At 42.8% G+C, this 15,537-nt stretch overlaps 4 protein-coding genes across 4 annotated transcripts; all 4 read left to right on the plus strand.

Annotated features, from left to right (window-relative positions):
• Positions 1–1,411: 1,411 nt before the first annotated feature.
• EAE97_002530 (uncharacterized protein) lies at positions 1,412–2,232 on the plus strand (the record flags this gene model as incomplete). Its single annotated transcript, XM_038873041.1, has 6 exons — positions 1,412–1,418; positions 1,546–1,563; positions 1,698–1,762; positions 1,812–1,883; positions 1,936–2,037; positions 2,122–2,232. 6 exons carry the CDS (start codon positions 1,412–1,414, stop codon positions 2,230–2,232), a joined length of 375 nt encoding a protein of 124 aa, XP_038736247.1.
• A 781-nt stretch (positions 2,233–3,013) lies between these two features.
• On the plus strand, positions 3,014–3,761 carry EAE97_002531 (uncharacterized protein; the record flags this gene model as incomplete). The annotated part of the gene is made up of 4 exons (XM_038873042.1): positions 3,014–3,050; positions 3,103–3,118; positions 3,312–3,404; positions 3,461–3,761. The coding sequence occupies 4 exons, from the start codon at positions 3,014–3,016 to the stop codon at positions 3,759–3,761; spliced, it is 447 nt and encodes a 148-aa protein (XP_038736248.1).
• A 1,879-nt stretch (positions 3,762–5,640) lies between these two features.
• EAE97_002532 (uncharacterized protein) lies at positions 5,641–8,967 on the plus strand (the record flags this gene model as incomplete). The annotated part of the gene is made up of 3 exons (XM_038873043.1): positions 5,641–6,510; positions 6,658–6,781; positions 6,830–8,967. 3 exons carry the CDS (start codon positions 5,641–5,643, stop codon positions 8,965–8,967), a joined length of 3,132 nt encoding a protein of 1,043 aa, XP_038736249.1.
• Positions 8,968–12,003: 3,036 nt separating this feature from the next.
• On the plus strand, positions 12,004–15,482 carry EAE97_002533 (uncharacterized protein; the record flags this gene model as incomplete). The annotated part of the gene is made up of 2 exons (XM_038873044.1): positions 12,004–12,302; positions 12,563–15,482. The coding sequence occupies 2 exons, from the start codon at positions 12,004–12,006 to the stop codon at positions 15,480–15,482; spliced, it is 3,219 nt and encodes a 1,072-aa protein (XP_038736250.1).
• Positions 15,483–15,537: the final 55 nt, after the last annotated feature.

Here is a 15,537-nt window from a genome sequence, read left to right on the forward strand (position 1 = left end):
TAGAAACTCCTCGACTTTTCCTCGAGTTACAACTTGGTGCGATTGTATCTCTTTGAAGAGTGAGTTTGAGTGAGGATGAGTATGGTCGAATGGTAGGTAAGTTGAATTTCATGTGCTACCAATACTTAGTTAGGCAAAAGAGATTCCACTCCAGAAAACAATGAATTTCTCAAGTTTCGCTAGGCTGAAGAACAACTGCACAGTGCAGACCAACAACAAGTCAAAAGTATCTATCGAAGAAAAAGAAGAGGGGCATAAATATGACTTTTACCAACAATACCATGTAAAATCAATAAGTCACAAGTGGTCATCACGAAAGTATTGATGTGTTGGAGGGAAGACAATACTACTAGGTAATAAATCACACCGCTTCATCATTTTGGACATGGAAAGAATCTTCAAACGGAATATTGTTTCTCAAAAGGTGATCGGTGGTCTGGCTTGTGGTCACAGTGAATCACTTCAGTTCAATTCAAATCCCGTGAACATTCATTTGGATGCGAGTATCCCGAGGTTCTTTCAGACAAAACTTGAGCCAAAGATTTATTATTGCTATATATAAAATAGAAAATATTGAAAGATTCAATGAGAAATCCTGAAATGACCATGTTATCACACCCTGGTGATTGATTCAATATCACAAACGAATCGTCCATATTTACTATGACACCGCCTCAGTATGCCATGGCTTGCTGGTTGGAGCTCTAAACATATGCTGTGATGAGCGGCAATCTGAATTATGCTCAATGTTGAAAATTCCTAAAAGTCTTGATAATTGTTAGCTGAATCCCTGTGAAGATTTCTGCAACGATAATGATGAAGGGCATTTGATTGATAGAGTCAGACTGTTGAGCTTGATATATTGATTGAATCGACATGGTTATTCAGAAGGCCGTTCTTAATGGAAGGTTTTGTCATCATACAAAAAATGCTGGGAAGTGTGCGCATGCGGTAAAGCAAAAGGAAACCATAAACATACCATGAGGATTAGACTAGACGCTGTCGAGAGCGGCTGTTGTAAGTAATTAGATCAGTTCAAAAAGATAGAACGTCAACATTGAATCGAAGTCAAATCCCTATCCATATCCATATCAATCAGAGAATGCTCAAGACTTTGTATGATTGAAGAAGATTATGCAGGTAAGGTCGTTGAATGGAAAAGAAAAAGCATTGAATGGATTTAAAGGGAAGGGAAGGAATAAATTTTCGAGCTATTTGGCGACGTGACTAAGCTATATTAGGTAAAGCGTATGACAGCCCAATTGTGGTGTCCACTCTACTGAAGTGTCTGGTATTCAAAATATCCATAGAAACCCCTCTATAATTTCCCCTCCAAAACAAGCAAACCAACATCACAAAATATCCTTTCTAAATAACTTATTTTAAGAAAGCCTCATAAACTTAGAGCAAGATGGCCGGTACGTTAATTACTTCACATTCCGAGTATCTCACAGATAGTGCCTATACGTTCAAATTCTACTTGATGCTATCCATTCGTTAATTTATCTACCTATTCATGATTCGAGGCTAACTCCTATTTTATAGACTTCGAAAGTGTCGCAAGTAAGTTTATGACATATTCCATCGCCGATGAACCACGGCAGCTAGCATCAAATCGTCCCGAAATCTGTGTGCGATGATGCACGGCTGTTCTAAACTTCTAGCAGCGGCATGCTGACAAGGCCAACCATTAATAGAGCAATTCACCGAATACTACTACAACCAGTTCGATGCGGACAGAAAGCAGTTGGCTCCTCTTTACGTCAGTGCCAACATTGCCCCGGAAAGATTTCTTGCTAATAAGCTTTCAGCGTGACAACTCCATGTTGACTTTTGAGTCCGCTTCTGTCCTTGGAGCCGGTGCCATCGTAGAAAAACTTGGAGTATGTTTCACTCCCTTCTTATGCACATCAATACTAAAATAGCCTGGTACAGTCTCTTCCTTTCGAGAAGGTCAAGCACGCAGTCTCAACTCTCGATGCGCAACCATCCGGAGAACACGGTGGAATTTTGATTTTGATCACAGGAGCCTTGTTGGTAAGTCGAAAATTTGATGAGTTGCGCGCAAATAGAAGTCGCTGTGGCATGATTCGTATCAGACGCTGACAAGAATCTTTTCAGGTCGATGAGGAGCAAAGACCTATGAACTACAGCCAAGCTTTCCAACTTATGCCAGATGGAGCTGGAAGTTATTTCATTTTCAACGATGTTTTCAAGTTGGTTTTCGGATAAATTATTAGCTGGGAATGTTGGGTAAATAGGAGGTTAGTGGTTGATGAGAGGAAATGTTGGTCCATTTTGCAAAACTTTATACCAGGCCTTCTATCGAGAAGCAAGGAGAGGCAACGAAGTTATCAAATATAAAAAGACATAAAAAGGCACAAGTTCGATGATCCTCATATTTCCCCTCCATAACGTATGCATCTGCCGATCAAAATATATGTGGAGAGATAGATATCGTAACCCTTCCCCCCCAATAGTGTTGCACGAGCTTCAATGTTACCTGAGTGCGATGAGGTAGAAAACCTCGAAGATAGTGTATGAATTCGCCATATCTTCGTAATCATTTCTTTAGGCAGCTCTATTAAAGGTTCACATTTTCCTTTTGTTCATTTTCCTGTCCAAAGAATATCTCAATGGGACTCAGCCTCATTCAATCATTTCAGCCTTTGTGTTTCTTCTTAAGGACTAGCGCCATACACAGCTTCTCGAACTCACAGAACACGAAACAAGTACTCCGTAAACTCGTAGGAATCAATTTATCTTCAAATTTGAGACTCATACAACTCTTTAAACCGGTTCCCCATCAAAGCTCAAGCGAATTAACTCCGAAATTCTCTTACGAGTCTATTGTATCTTGAAACGATTTATGTGTTCGCAAAGAAACGAAAACAAACATTGAAGAACTCACGAACTATTGTACGGCTCTCCACATCAACTTGAACTTCACCCATACATACCCATACATCGACCCATTCAAATATTCATCAACCAAACCTCGAATAAAGCAATCATGACTATCGCAGAGGAGTTCGCAACGCGCAATTTCAGTATGGATTCCTTTCCTAGAGCTTGTATGACTTTAACTAACCGCGCTTCTAGGTATTTATGGTCAATGGTAAGAACATGCGACTCTTCCGAGCTCTCCATCAATCCCACTCAAGCCATTATATCATGAAGCATTATCGAATATGCATGTCAAATGTTGACGCAGCATATACGCTTCTTCCTCGGATGTGCTGGAAGTTGAATGATGAACTGTTGAGGATTGTGGAACAAAATTTTGAATTAGGTCTGACAGAATGATACAGGACCGGAGTTGTATGCATACTTCTATGCTTTGCCCTAGGGATTGCGAACCTTTTCCACATTAGCTTGCTTATCATCTTTAGCGCGCTATGCCTGTGAGTTTCAATCTCTCTATTTACTCCATGTGTAAAAACTAACAACTTCATTCTAGTGTGAGCTCTTTCCTCATCATCTTCATTGAGATTCCATTGCTTCTTCGAATTTGCCCCACATCCTCGACCTTCGACACCTTCATGCGCCGATTCACAACCAATTATATGCGCGCTGCTATCTACATGGGAATGGCTATTGTTCAATGGCTCAGCATCATCATTGCAGCATCAAGTCTCATCGCTGCGGCTGCCCTTCTCACCATTGCAGCTGGTTTCTACGCATTGGCTGGTCTTAAGGGACAAGGATTTGTGGGAAGCAAAACACTTGGTGGTCAAGGTGTCGCGCAAATGATCCTATAAACTCGGAACATCGGTAAAGAAAAGAAGTGAATGGGAACAAGTGGTTCAAGTTTGAGCGGGAGGGTGAGGCTTGGTTGATGGACACGGGGGTGAAGCGCAACTCTGAGGTTGATTTACGAAACAGAAAATGGGAGAGCATGTGGGTTTGGTGCAAGGCGTCAAGGTTATGGCAGCGCATTGAGTATGGCTGTTTGTTTTCATGTTTGATTTTTTCAGCCCAGAAAAACCGGGAGTTTCTTGAGGCTTCAGATTCCCCCCTCTTGCGGGTGTACTTTTATACCTTCCATTTCTGATTTTCAAGACCAAAGCATCTCAGTGTATCTGGAATGCATCCTGTTCGTATATGCTTTTTTTTTTCTTCGTGGGGAGTTAGTCAGGAGATAATTAGGTATGGAATTCAATGGAATATGAGTCATGAAGCCTTTCTATGGAATTTTATTGAATGTTTAGTATAGTGACATGACTTGAGCTTGTGGGCGAATGTAAAATCGGTATTACGAGATGCTGGGTATGTTTTCCGCAGCAACGTGACAAGATTGAAGCTTTGTGTCATAATTACGGGATGTCATAATCAGGTATAGATCACGAGCTATTGTGAGGATCTGAATGACTTATGTCAGATGGAGCTGATATGCTTGTGATGCGTATGTCTGGCATTTGGGTGATGTGATGTTAACTGAATATGAGAGCTCAGAAGGGAGTTTTGGAGATGGGAATGTAAGAAAGATAATGAAGTGAAGGTACGGGGATAGAACTTCTGGAGGTTCGAAATGAAGGGTGTGTGTGTGGCTTATTAGAAGCTCCAAGGCCCCCGGTGAGCCGGTCGTATCGTGCTTGTAGTAACCCCTCTTCTTCGGAACAATAGTTCTTCCATTATTTTCATCACCCATCCAATCATATCATGAGATACAAGCCATACGCCATTTAAATCGGTTTGTCAATATGAATACAAATGGAAAGTTGACGATTGGCTATGGCTTAGTGGGGTGTTGAAATCAGTAGATACTGGCTGACTGGATAGAGTTGTGTTTGTGTCTCACCAAAACCCCACCTATGATATACTCCCGTGTCTGGACTTTGGTTTGAAGCATCGGTGAAGTGGTAAAGTAAAGTACAACGAGGTATTTGAGATAAGGATACATATGTAGACTTTGGAAGAGAATCATATATGTGTGTATAATAAGTCCGTATGAATAATATATTGAAGTGAAGTGTGCTTTGAAAACCTACAATCAGAGAAATTACACTTTTCTTGATCCCTTATCCTCTCACTAGTAACGATGACGATTTCTTAGACGTATTGCTTGGGGTAACATATCCTCCCAGAATCCTTGCTTAGCGTTCAAGCCGGACAATATCAAAGAACGCAAATAAACCAACTTCGTGTCGACTTGTAAATCTTGATACTTGACACCCCTCAATTCAAACAGATCAGCTTCGATGATTGAACTTTAACTTTTGAATGTCTTCGATTATTAGCACTTTGGTAGGTTTCCCCCATTGTCAACTACCCCTATCGAGTCGTTTATTCGCAGATTGTACAAAAAGCGTCGAAGCCGTCACGTCTACTGCTACTGTCTCATCTCAGTTTTAAGTCTACGGCGACGAGTTCGAGTTTCAATTGGCAACAGCTGATTGTGCTGTACAACATGCCACTTGGATCTCTCAATACTCCGCAAGGAGAGTCTACTTATTTGCTTGCAGAGCGTATCACAATCTACAATTCGCTTGATGAATTGACATTGCTTATTTAATATCTCGTTTTAATCCAGTTGACTATCACTCTTTTGGATAGCACACAACAAGTCCTAACATAAACAAGGAATCTAGGCCGTTACATTTCCCATCGATTTTCACAACCTCTATACATTTAACAAACATGTCGACGGCGACCCCACAAGTACCTCCCAGACCTAATAAGTCCCAGGAGCAGGGAAACACCTCTTCTGGTGCTCCCTCTCTTGGTAGCAACATACCACAAATCCCCCCAAGACCTGCCAATAGACGTGCCGATCGCTCCGTCTCCCCTGCTCGTGAGAGCTTCGCGCGATCTCCTCTCAATGATATGCCTATGCAACAAAACCATGGAAAGTCCTCCTTGTACGCCATGAACAGTGCCAATAGCTCAACAACAGAGCTCGAGGTCCCGCACCGTCCATCGAGTGTAGCCCTGCCTTCCATCGGCCAAGAGGGTAATGAATACGCGGAGGTTTTTGGAGCCTCGGAGGATCTCAGTTCATCGCCAACTCAAACAAGGAATGTTGCAAACGATTTGAAGCTTCACGCTCCTAAGCCTTCTCATCCCGAGTCCAGTGCCAAGCAGAGGGTATCTGCGGTCACTCGTACCGATTCTGGTCAAGCTGCTGCATATGGCATAGGCAAAGCTGGATATGATAAAGATCCTAGTTCTCGATCGTTGAAGAACAAATCGAGCTTTGCGAGCAACGCTTCCGCCGTCGAGCGTCCCCCATCGAGTACCGGTCATGAGGATGAGCATGGCATTCCTGAGATTGGTCAACAAGTTCCAATGTATCCAAATGCAGGGGACGTTCAAGCACCATCTCCATCCCCATACTCAACTCCTTACACCCCTGGTATTGGCTTCCACAACGACGGATCAAAGCGTCATCATGAGCGTAAAATAAGTGGCCGTGGAGCAGACATTCCACCAGGAAGTTATGGTCTTCACGGACATGGTATCATTCCACACGATCGCTTTGAAAAGGCTTACTATGAAAAGCACCCCGAGGTAAGTTAACAAGTGAATTCGGTCTGATTGCATGGAGTCTAGTTGTATGGACAAATTAAGATTACATAAGTATTTTATATTACTTAAGTGATCATCTCATCGAATAATACATGCTCTTGCAAGTTACATTCTAATCATATTTTACAGCTTTACAAGAAAGAAACTGCTTCTTATCACGGACCTCTCGGTGAAGGCAGAGCAGAATGGGCTATGAGCAGTGACGACTTGAACAGAATTGTTAGAGACACTGCTAGCAGAGGTGCTGGTCTTGGTAAGGTTTACGAATGTGCTATCCCCATATGATTCTAATCATGAATAGGCACATCTCCAGCAGTGATGAGTACTCCTAGTGAGCAAGTAGGATTTCAAGCTTCTGAGGAATATGCGTCTCGCATGTCCTCCCCTCGCCCACAATCTAGTGGACAACAATCCACTGGATACAACGTTGCGCATTCTAATGCATCTCAAACGCATGTTGAGTCGCCTTTGAAAAAAGAAAGCTTTCCTCTTGACGGTTCGAAGAAAGCCGAGTTTGAGGGTGCCTTGTCAAAAAGTCTTGATGATAAGTCTGAACGTGCCTACGAGAGTGAAGCGGATCCTGAAGATACCATTCACGTAGATGCCCCTAGTCGTCGTTCTAGTAGAATAATCGATCCGGCGAATGAATCAAGACCATATTCAGCGGCTGGTGGAGATGACGATGAGCTTCGTGAAGAGCATGGATACAGCGCTCCCATTCTTGCTTCTGATGAAGTTTCAAAAGAGAATTTTGGATACGAGCTACAACCTGCTGTCTCTCCATCATTTGAGCGCAGAAATATCTATGATGATCTAGGATATAACAGCACTCCCGGAAGCAAACAGACTAGTCGACCTGGAAGTATCCATACACCAGCAGTGCGAGCAACTGAGTCGGTTCCATTGGAAGAGGTACATGAATATGAGCCTCTATTCCCAGAGGATGAAAAATTAGGGGCCGAGGAAAAGCCTGAAACTGCGGCTGATCGTCTGAAACGCCCGGAGGTCCAAAAACGTAAATTCCCAAGTCAAGACGTGTGGGAAGACACGCCCAACAGCTTGCAATACACTGCAACAGTGTCCACACCCCAACTTCCAGATCCGGATGAAGATAATGAAGATGCTCACAAACGATCAAAGGAGACTCCGGAGCAAGCATTTGCCCGACGACAGGAGGAATTGGCCGAGAGAGAGAATGCAAGCACAGATAGTTTCTTGCACCCTCAAAAGAAAGTGTGGTCTCATAAACCACACCTTGCTGCCGAAACCCGACCCAAAAATCTTCAGCAGCGCTTCCCAAGTAGAGATGTCTGGGAAGATACTCCAGATAGTCTTCAATTACAGACAACTGTTTCAACGCCCCAGACCCCAGAGGTAGATCCTATTATGAGTCCATTGGATGAAAGACCCACCACTGGTGCTGTCGTGTTTCATCAAGAGAAGGCAGCAGCCGGCTTTGGCCTTGCGCAAGACGAAGGTCGCGCTACGACTGGTATCGCAATGACTAAACCAAGTATCCCTGCTCGACCCGTTAGATCAAATTCGCCTGATAAAGCCCAGCCAGTCATTCCTGATCGCCCCGCACAAAAGTCGAAGCAAGATGAAGCGGCTCCTCCTCTGCCATTAAAGTCCAAACCACAAATTCCAGCTCGTCCAGCGAAGCCTTCTACACGTGAATCGTGCGAGAACATTCCATTAACAACAGTCCTTTCGAATTCTTCCGCTAAATCGATAGGCTCTGATAATGGCGCTCCTGCCACTGTAAAGGCAAAGCCACCTGTCCCTTCAAGACCGGTTGGTGGCAAGATTGCTGCTCTGCAGGGTGGTTTCCTCGCAGATCTTAATTCACGCTTAAAACTCGGACCACAAGCTCCAAAGAAGGAGGAGCCTAAGCCAGAGGAGAAGGTTGAGGAGAAGGAAAAGGTTCCTCTATCAGATGCGAGGAAGGGTAGAGCCAGAGGTCCTGCCCGCAGAGCACCTGCTAAAAATCCTGCCCCTGTGTCAGCGGCCTCTCAAGAATCTTCTGCTATCAATTTAGCAAGCTCAGTACCCTCCACATTGTGGTACATTGATTCCGACGAGGTCTTGCACGTAGAATCCAAGACAGATTCTAAACCAGAGGAAGTCGCTATATCCGCTACAAAAGCAACTGAATCTTCAACTCCAACTCTTGCAACAAACATTGCTGGAGAAAGTCTCCATGATTCTACGGAAATCGCAACTGGTGCTGAGAAGAGTGCTTCTCCTTCTTCGGCTGAAAAGGATATCCAATCGGAACAAAGAGAGGAGACCAAAAAGGAAGAAGTTATCGCTGATGCTCATACCAATGATGTTGTACCGGAGAAATTGAGTGATTTACCTCCTGTCAAGGATGATGTTGGGGAGAGCATAACAGAAACTGAAGCGCAAGCTGAAGCTGAAACTGTGGCTGAGAATTAAGATGGTGTAGATAGAGAGGATATGGGGTGCATGGTATACGTAGTGTGCTAGGTAGTTGGGTTATCGGCGAGCTATAAGTCATGACATGCAGCGAGAATACTATTGAGAAATAAAAATCTAGTACTCTACTACTTTAACTTGTGTTGTTGTCTGCTGATTTTGTGATCGTTTCTTAGTTTGAAATCCTGAATTACTATATGTTGTGAAGACAAAACTTGTAAGGCTCTTGCGAACATAATAGTGATGACATTGTTCCAATCATGGCACGAAACTTTGGCCGATTTTCAAGTGGGTAGCTAACTCTTGGTGTGGCTCGGGAGATGTATGGAAAGGAGGAAACTTTATACTATTTTTTGTATGACGATTAGGAAGTCGGGCGAGGTGAAAATGAGGAGGAAGGAAGTTCTGTTCTTGTAAAAGAAGGTTGGGAGGGAGGGCGCTGGGAGATGGATTGGAGTGGGATGTGGGATGTGTGTTGTGTGTTGGGGGGTTGATGACTAATGGGGGGTATGGGGTGTGTAGGTAGGTATAGGGTAGCTATTTTTCTCTGGAATAACTTATTTCTTGCTTTTTTGCTTTTTTCTATTTTTCCTTTTGACGTGTTATCGGGTGGATAGTAGTAGTAGGTAGGGAAGTAGGTGCTTTGGGTCGTTGTAGTATAGGATGTGTATATGGTTGATATATGATATAAGTAGCTATGGAAATTTAGTAGATGTGGGGTATGTTGAAGAGCTGGTTTTGAAGAATTTGGTGTGGGAGTTTGGGTGGAGGGAGGGAGGGTTTAGGTTATGCCGTTTTGGATTTGGATTTGCTGGGTTGGGATGTGTAGATGAGGCGTGGAGGGTTGGATTTGCTGGGTTGTTTTTGGGGGGGAAGAGGGTGGAAGGGCTGGTTGTAGGGTATAGATAGTGTTTGGGCTGCTTGAATGGGGTAATGTATATATACATGCAGACCTTCGGATTGTTGAGCAAGGGTGTTCACTATTATGTGTATACTCTACTTCATGAGATTGGTATGGATTTGAGGATAAACAAAATTAGGGATAAGCGATTTGGGGAAGCGGAATGAATGAAGTGTCCACTTTCTTTTATACGGTAGGAAATGAGGATTAGATGTCCGAGAAAATATGAGTTCTTTTTAGGTAATTCATGGGGAATGATGATTTGAAATGAAATGGGTGAGTCGAGATCGACATGTCGATGTATTCTTGGTCGCTTAGGTTACTTGGGTTTATATAAAGTTTGGAGAATGGAGTAATAAACGGTGATTGGCGATGGGCGATTGGTGAGTTGTGCTGGGTAAGTAAACGCACTAATTTATGATCTTACATTATTCTATGATTCTAGATAGATTGGAAATAGATTGGTTGGTTATCATGCCGTCAAAATTGCCACAGACGTTAGATATGCAACAAAAGGATATGGTTTTAACGCTAGGGTATGGGATGTGGCGCCAAGTGGGCCGTAGATGGGAAAGTGCAGGAAGGTTGGAAGTATTGGTTGGTTGGTTGGTTACCTTAGAATGCGCGTTGGGTACGGTCGCCGGATGGGATAAGCAGTTGTGGTTTCTTGGTGGATGTGGTGTCTGAGATAGGTATCAATAGTATTGGAGCGGTGGATGTTCTCTGGGACTTGACTTTGAAGATATCTACGAGGTGGTTCGTTGTCGATTCATTGTCGGAGATGAAGTGGCGGGTGCGGATTGATATTTCTTCTTGGAAGTGTGAGAATTATGTATATCGATTAACTTCACGGGCTCTCGCAATAATGAGCCGTATGTAGAGCTTTCTGTAGTCATAGGGTAACTTGAAGGCTAGCCTATCAGTAAGTTGTGAGACAGAAGTAGCGACAAGTGTAAGTGATTGGATATTCGTAGGCTGATGGGTTCCAAGGTAAAATCGTAGTTCTATTCTGCCTTCACCATATCGATCTATCGAAAAACAAAATTCTTGAGATCTTCCTAGTCAGTGACTTGGTTAATATTAGTCTGGTCCTTATGCTTGAAATCTAGAGAGTTCATGTACTAATTGTAAGCTGTTGAAGTCCTACTTAGCCACTGCATTTGGTTATTTAGTATTTTCTACGCGATCTGTCCTATCAGCTTTGAAGCTTGTGGATATAGAAATTGAAATTAAGAAAGTACTATTGCAAAGCTTGTTCTTATCTATATTTAGCTAGCTATGTTCTTCCAACTCGAAATGATTTTCTTATCTTACGACTTTCTTAGCGACAATATCGTACTCTTTGGAGATATCGAATTGCTTAGAGACAAGGAATTACGGAGCCAGTGTAATTCAATTTTCGAGTCGTATTACTACCAGCCGGTGATCTATTGGTTACTATCAGAGAATTTTTGAGTAAGACTAATGTTGATAATGCTGACCTAAGTTTTTGACTTTCAAGTTTTAGCGAGGTTTTGGATAGCTCGCTAGTTTAGCCCCTTTTAAGCTTTTCAATGCCAAGAGTACGACTACCAGATTTTACTCCCCAGGTTCGAATGAGACTGTTTTGAGGAAATTAATATAATGGCATGTTATATTTTGGAAGCTAAGTTTGTGATGTTTAAAGTATATCAGTGATCTGAAAATGGTGCTAAGTTTCTTGAATTCTGGGCATGGCAATCAATGACAGGATGACCATGACGTTAGGTAAGAATGAGCCCATGAACTAGCGGGGTTTTGCCTGGGGAAACTCTTGACAGGTGTGGAGATTTATTGACTAGACAGGATCGATGGCTTGGTGTGAGCTGGTTAGTTTAAGTAATACTTAGGGTGAACTAGTCGTCTTCGAAGCTTAACTTTTTGTAGTTGTGTAGGCACGTCATGTATTTTACCAGTTTATATAAATACCGTCTTCGCCCCGGCTCCAGAGATCAGAGACCAAAATACGATTACCTAGAAATATTTATCACATCCTTCTCGCGCTTTAATTGGTTCTACAAAATTCTCTTGCAATTTTTCTTATCCCCTCTCTTCTCAAAAAAAGCCTCGGGGTATGCTATAGTTCTTGCTATGTATACAATTAGGACCCATAGCTAATGGTAATACTCAGATCAATCAACCACCTCAACATGATTACAGGTGTGTCCTTGCTGCTACCCTTGGCAGTAGTTTCACTTCTTCCAGCAATCGCTCTCGGTGCCGACTATGGCGACGAGGTCAATCCCGCTTCCCAATTCAAAACGAAGACTATTCCAGATGGAACAATGCCCCCATTGCAGGATTTCGGAGTGCTCGCAGAGAATCATTTGAGTTCTTGGGATGATGAGAATCTTACGCTCACTACTAATGTTTTAATACCCGGAAATTTTCTGGCAAGGAAGCACTTATCAAATGGGTATGTTCTTCTAATCATCAGTTCCTTCAGGACTTTCAAATTACAATAGTCTGGAAATTGGTTCGAAAAAATGATAGGATCTATATTTTAGATTTAATTAGAACATTTAAATTGTTGAATTGTCGACGTTATCTCCCGCATTGAATTACTGTGGCTTCGTCCAGTCCGATACCCCGAACTATTGTTCAGCCTGAAATTTTTCATCATCAACGTAGTACTAGTATTATACACCATGACGTATGCTAATTCTATTGCCATAGATACATTGGCCTTGCTGAGGCCTCACTCGGCCCATTCTTTGAAAGAGACTTCAATCAAACACATCGAGATGGAAAGCAGCCAACGGAACCATGGCCGGAATTCAATCCTCGTCAGAGTTTTGCAGGTATTATTGGATTTTTCGACAGACAACACAACACGACAGAAACGAATTATCCTGAACTTCTCGATCGAGGTGATGAGAGTGTTATCTCTGGTATACCTCACTTCACTGATATATCTGTCACCGCTGGTGATCAGGTACTCAATTCTACTGTGGATTTGGCTACTATTAATAATTTTAGCAGTTCGCTGAATTTGATGAATGCCATTGCAAGTTGGAGCTACACATGGACTCCAAATTTGAATGGTAGTTCAAGCTTTGGGATTGAATATATGGCGTTTATTAGTGCTGCCAGAGTCAACGTCGCGGCTGTTCAGCTTACTGTCACACCATTGAATAACAAAACAGAAAATATCACTATAACCGATATCTTGGATGGTAGAAGTGCTGTTAGGTCATTTCTGGGACTAAAGGGCCATGATGATTCTTCGTCTATATATGTTTCGAATCACCCAAATGGTCTTCCAGATGTTTCGGCATGGACGTACTCTACAGCAAAGCTTTCAAACAGCAGCTTGAGCTCCGTCTCGCCAAGGTCTATCGTATCTCCTAACAATAATTCTATGACTGTTGGACAAGAATGGAATCTCGAGCTACAATCTGGACATCCAATCACCTTTCAAAAATTCGTTGGAATTGCTTCTACAGACAAATTCCCCAACGCACAAACGACAGCAGCTCAAGCATCTGTTAATGCAACAAGGGATGGTTGGGATGTGCTTTATACTGAGCATACTGCAATCTGGAACCAGCGTATGCAAAGCAAAATTGTTGATTATAGGAACCCTACCACCGGTCGTCTACCAGAGAACGATACTACGGCAGAGGTCGATCAAATAAATGCTGCTGTTAGTCGATACATGATCCTTCAAACACTCCTTCAAGAAGATGGGAATGATCTGAACGACAACGGCATTGGTGTTGGAGGAATTACTGCTGATCCATACGCTGGTATGACTTTTTGGGATATGGATATTTGGATGTTCCCCGGTATAGCTCTGACTGATCCTGATTATGCACTTCAAATGATCAAATACCGTGTCAAGATGTATTCTCAGGCCAAGGCCAACGCTCAAGAAGATTATGTACAGGAAAAGTACAAGTTCGATAATGATTCAATCTTGTATTCTTGGACTTCAGGCAGATATGGCAATGCAACTGGAACGGGTCCCACGTTAGATTATGAGTATCATATCAATACCGACGTTGCAAAGATGATCTTGGATTATAGAAGAATCACTCGCAATGAGGAATACTTTAGAGAAGAATTATGGCCAGTAGTCGAGAGTGTAGGGCATACTATTGAGGGAGTATTGCAGAAGGATGACCAGGGAAAATGGAACATCTGGAACATGACTGATCCTGATGAATGGACTAACCACGTCAAAAATGGTGCCTTCACTCAAGCATCTTTTTTCCAAATCATGAACTCCATCATTTCAATTAAGAAGGAATATAATGAAACCATTCCACCCACTTGGCTCGACATAGCCGAGAACATTACTATCCCCGTTTCTTCCTCTGGCATTACTCTGGAATACGAAGACATGGCCTCCAATATTACCGTCAAGCAAGCTGATGTAACTTTGATGCTCCACCCTCTTTCTCTTCCAGAGTCATCCAAGCCTATAAACTATACTCTCGAAAGGAAACAGGCCGACCTTCAATATTACACACAAAAGCAATCGCTCCATGGTCCAGCCATGACATTTGCCATTAATACCATTGCTACACTAAGATACGGACGTTCTGGCTGCTCAGCCTCTACTTACAATAAGATGGGTGTATTCTCCAATCTTCGTGCACCATGGTTCTTAATGAGTGAACAAGCCAACGATGACACTAATGCAAACGGAGGATACCCACCCGCTTTTCCATTTTTGACCGGTCATGGCGGCACGATGCAAATCGCTTTCTATGGATATCTAGGTCTAGATTCTTCGCAAGACATTCTCACTATCCAACCAACTCTTCCTCCACCCAAACAATATCTCAAGCTTAATGAGTTCAATTGGGCAGGATATATATTCAGTGCTAGCATGAATAACACTCACACGAACATCACATTCACTGGAGTCTCGCCTTCTTCCTCCAACCCCCAGAACACTACTTCAGTTCCTATTGTTCAAAATCTCCCTGCATCTCGCCATCCACCGTTCCAGTCCTTGCTATCTCTCAATCAGACACTCACATTAGAAAATGACATGTATTGGCAAGATCTCACCACGTCCAATAATCTAATTCAATGTCTTCCCATCATCGGATCCGATTCCACCGAGCTCAATCGATGGCCAGAGAGTGTCAATGACGGGGACGTAGGAACGAGTTGGCAGCCCGAGAATACTAGCGGGTCTTCTATCTCTATCGATACAACCTCTGTGGCAGGCGAAAGAATAAAGACAATTAATGTGGTATGGGGACAACGAATTCCTACCAGCGCTTTTGTTACAATTTTCAACTCCACCAATGCTTCAGAAGGAGAAGAATTTCTCCTTCCTCTTCCTGATCTTGATGCTCCAGATATGGCAAATGTTATCGCAGTGAGAGATATTGATGCGCTGGCAGATGCTATGTCTTCAGATGATTCTTCAAAAGGCGATGGGGAGGAAAATTCTGGGGATGATGTAAAACTCGAAGAAGGTCACAAAACGACTTACACACTACCTGATGATAAAATTGTGTATATGGGAGATACAGCTGTGCTTCAGATTGCTGGATGTATAGGCACAACTTGCGGAGTTTTTGGAGATGAGGCAGGGGCTACTGTAGAAGAGTGGGAGATAATTGGTGAAGCTTAGAGTGATGTTGTGATTTTGGAGTTTGGTTTGGGTTTGGGTTTGGGTTTGGGGAGGG

This window comes from Botrytis byssoidea, assembly GCF_014898295.1.
Source record: "Botrytis byssoidea strain MUCL 94 chromosome Unknown BBYS_004, whole genome shotgun sequence".
NCBI lineage: Eukaryota > Fungi > Ascomycota > Leotiomycetes > Helotiales > Sclerotiniaceae > Botrytis > Botrytis byssoidea.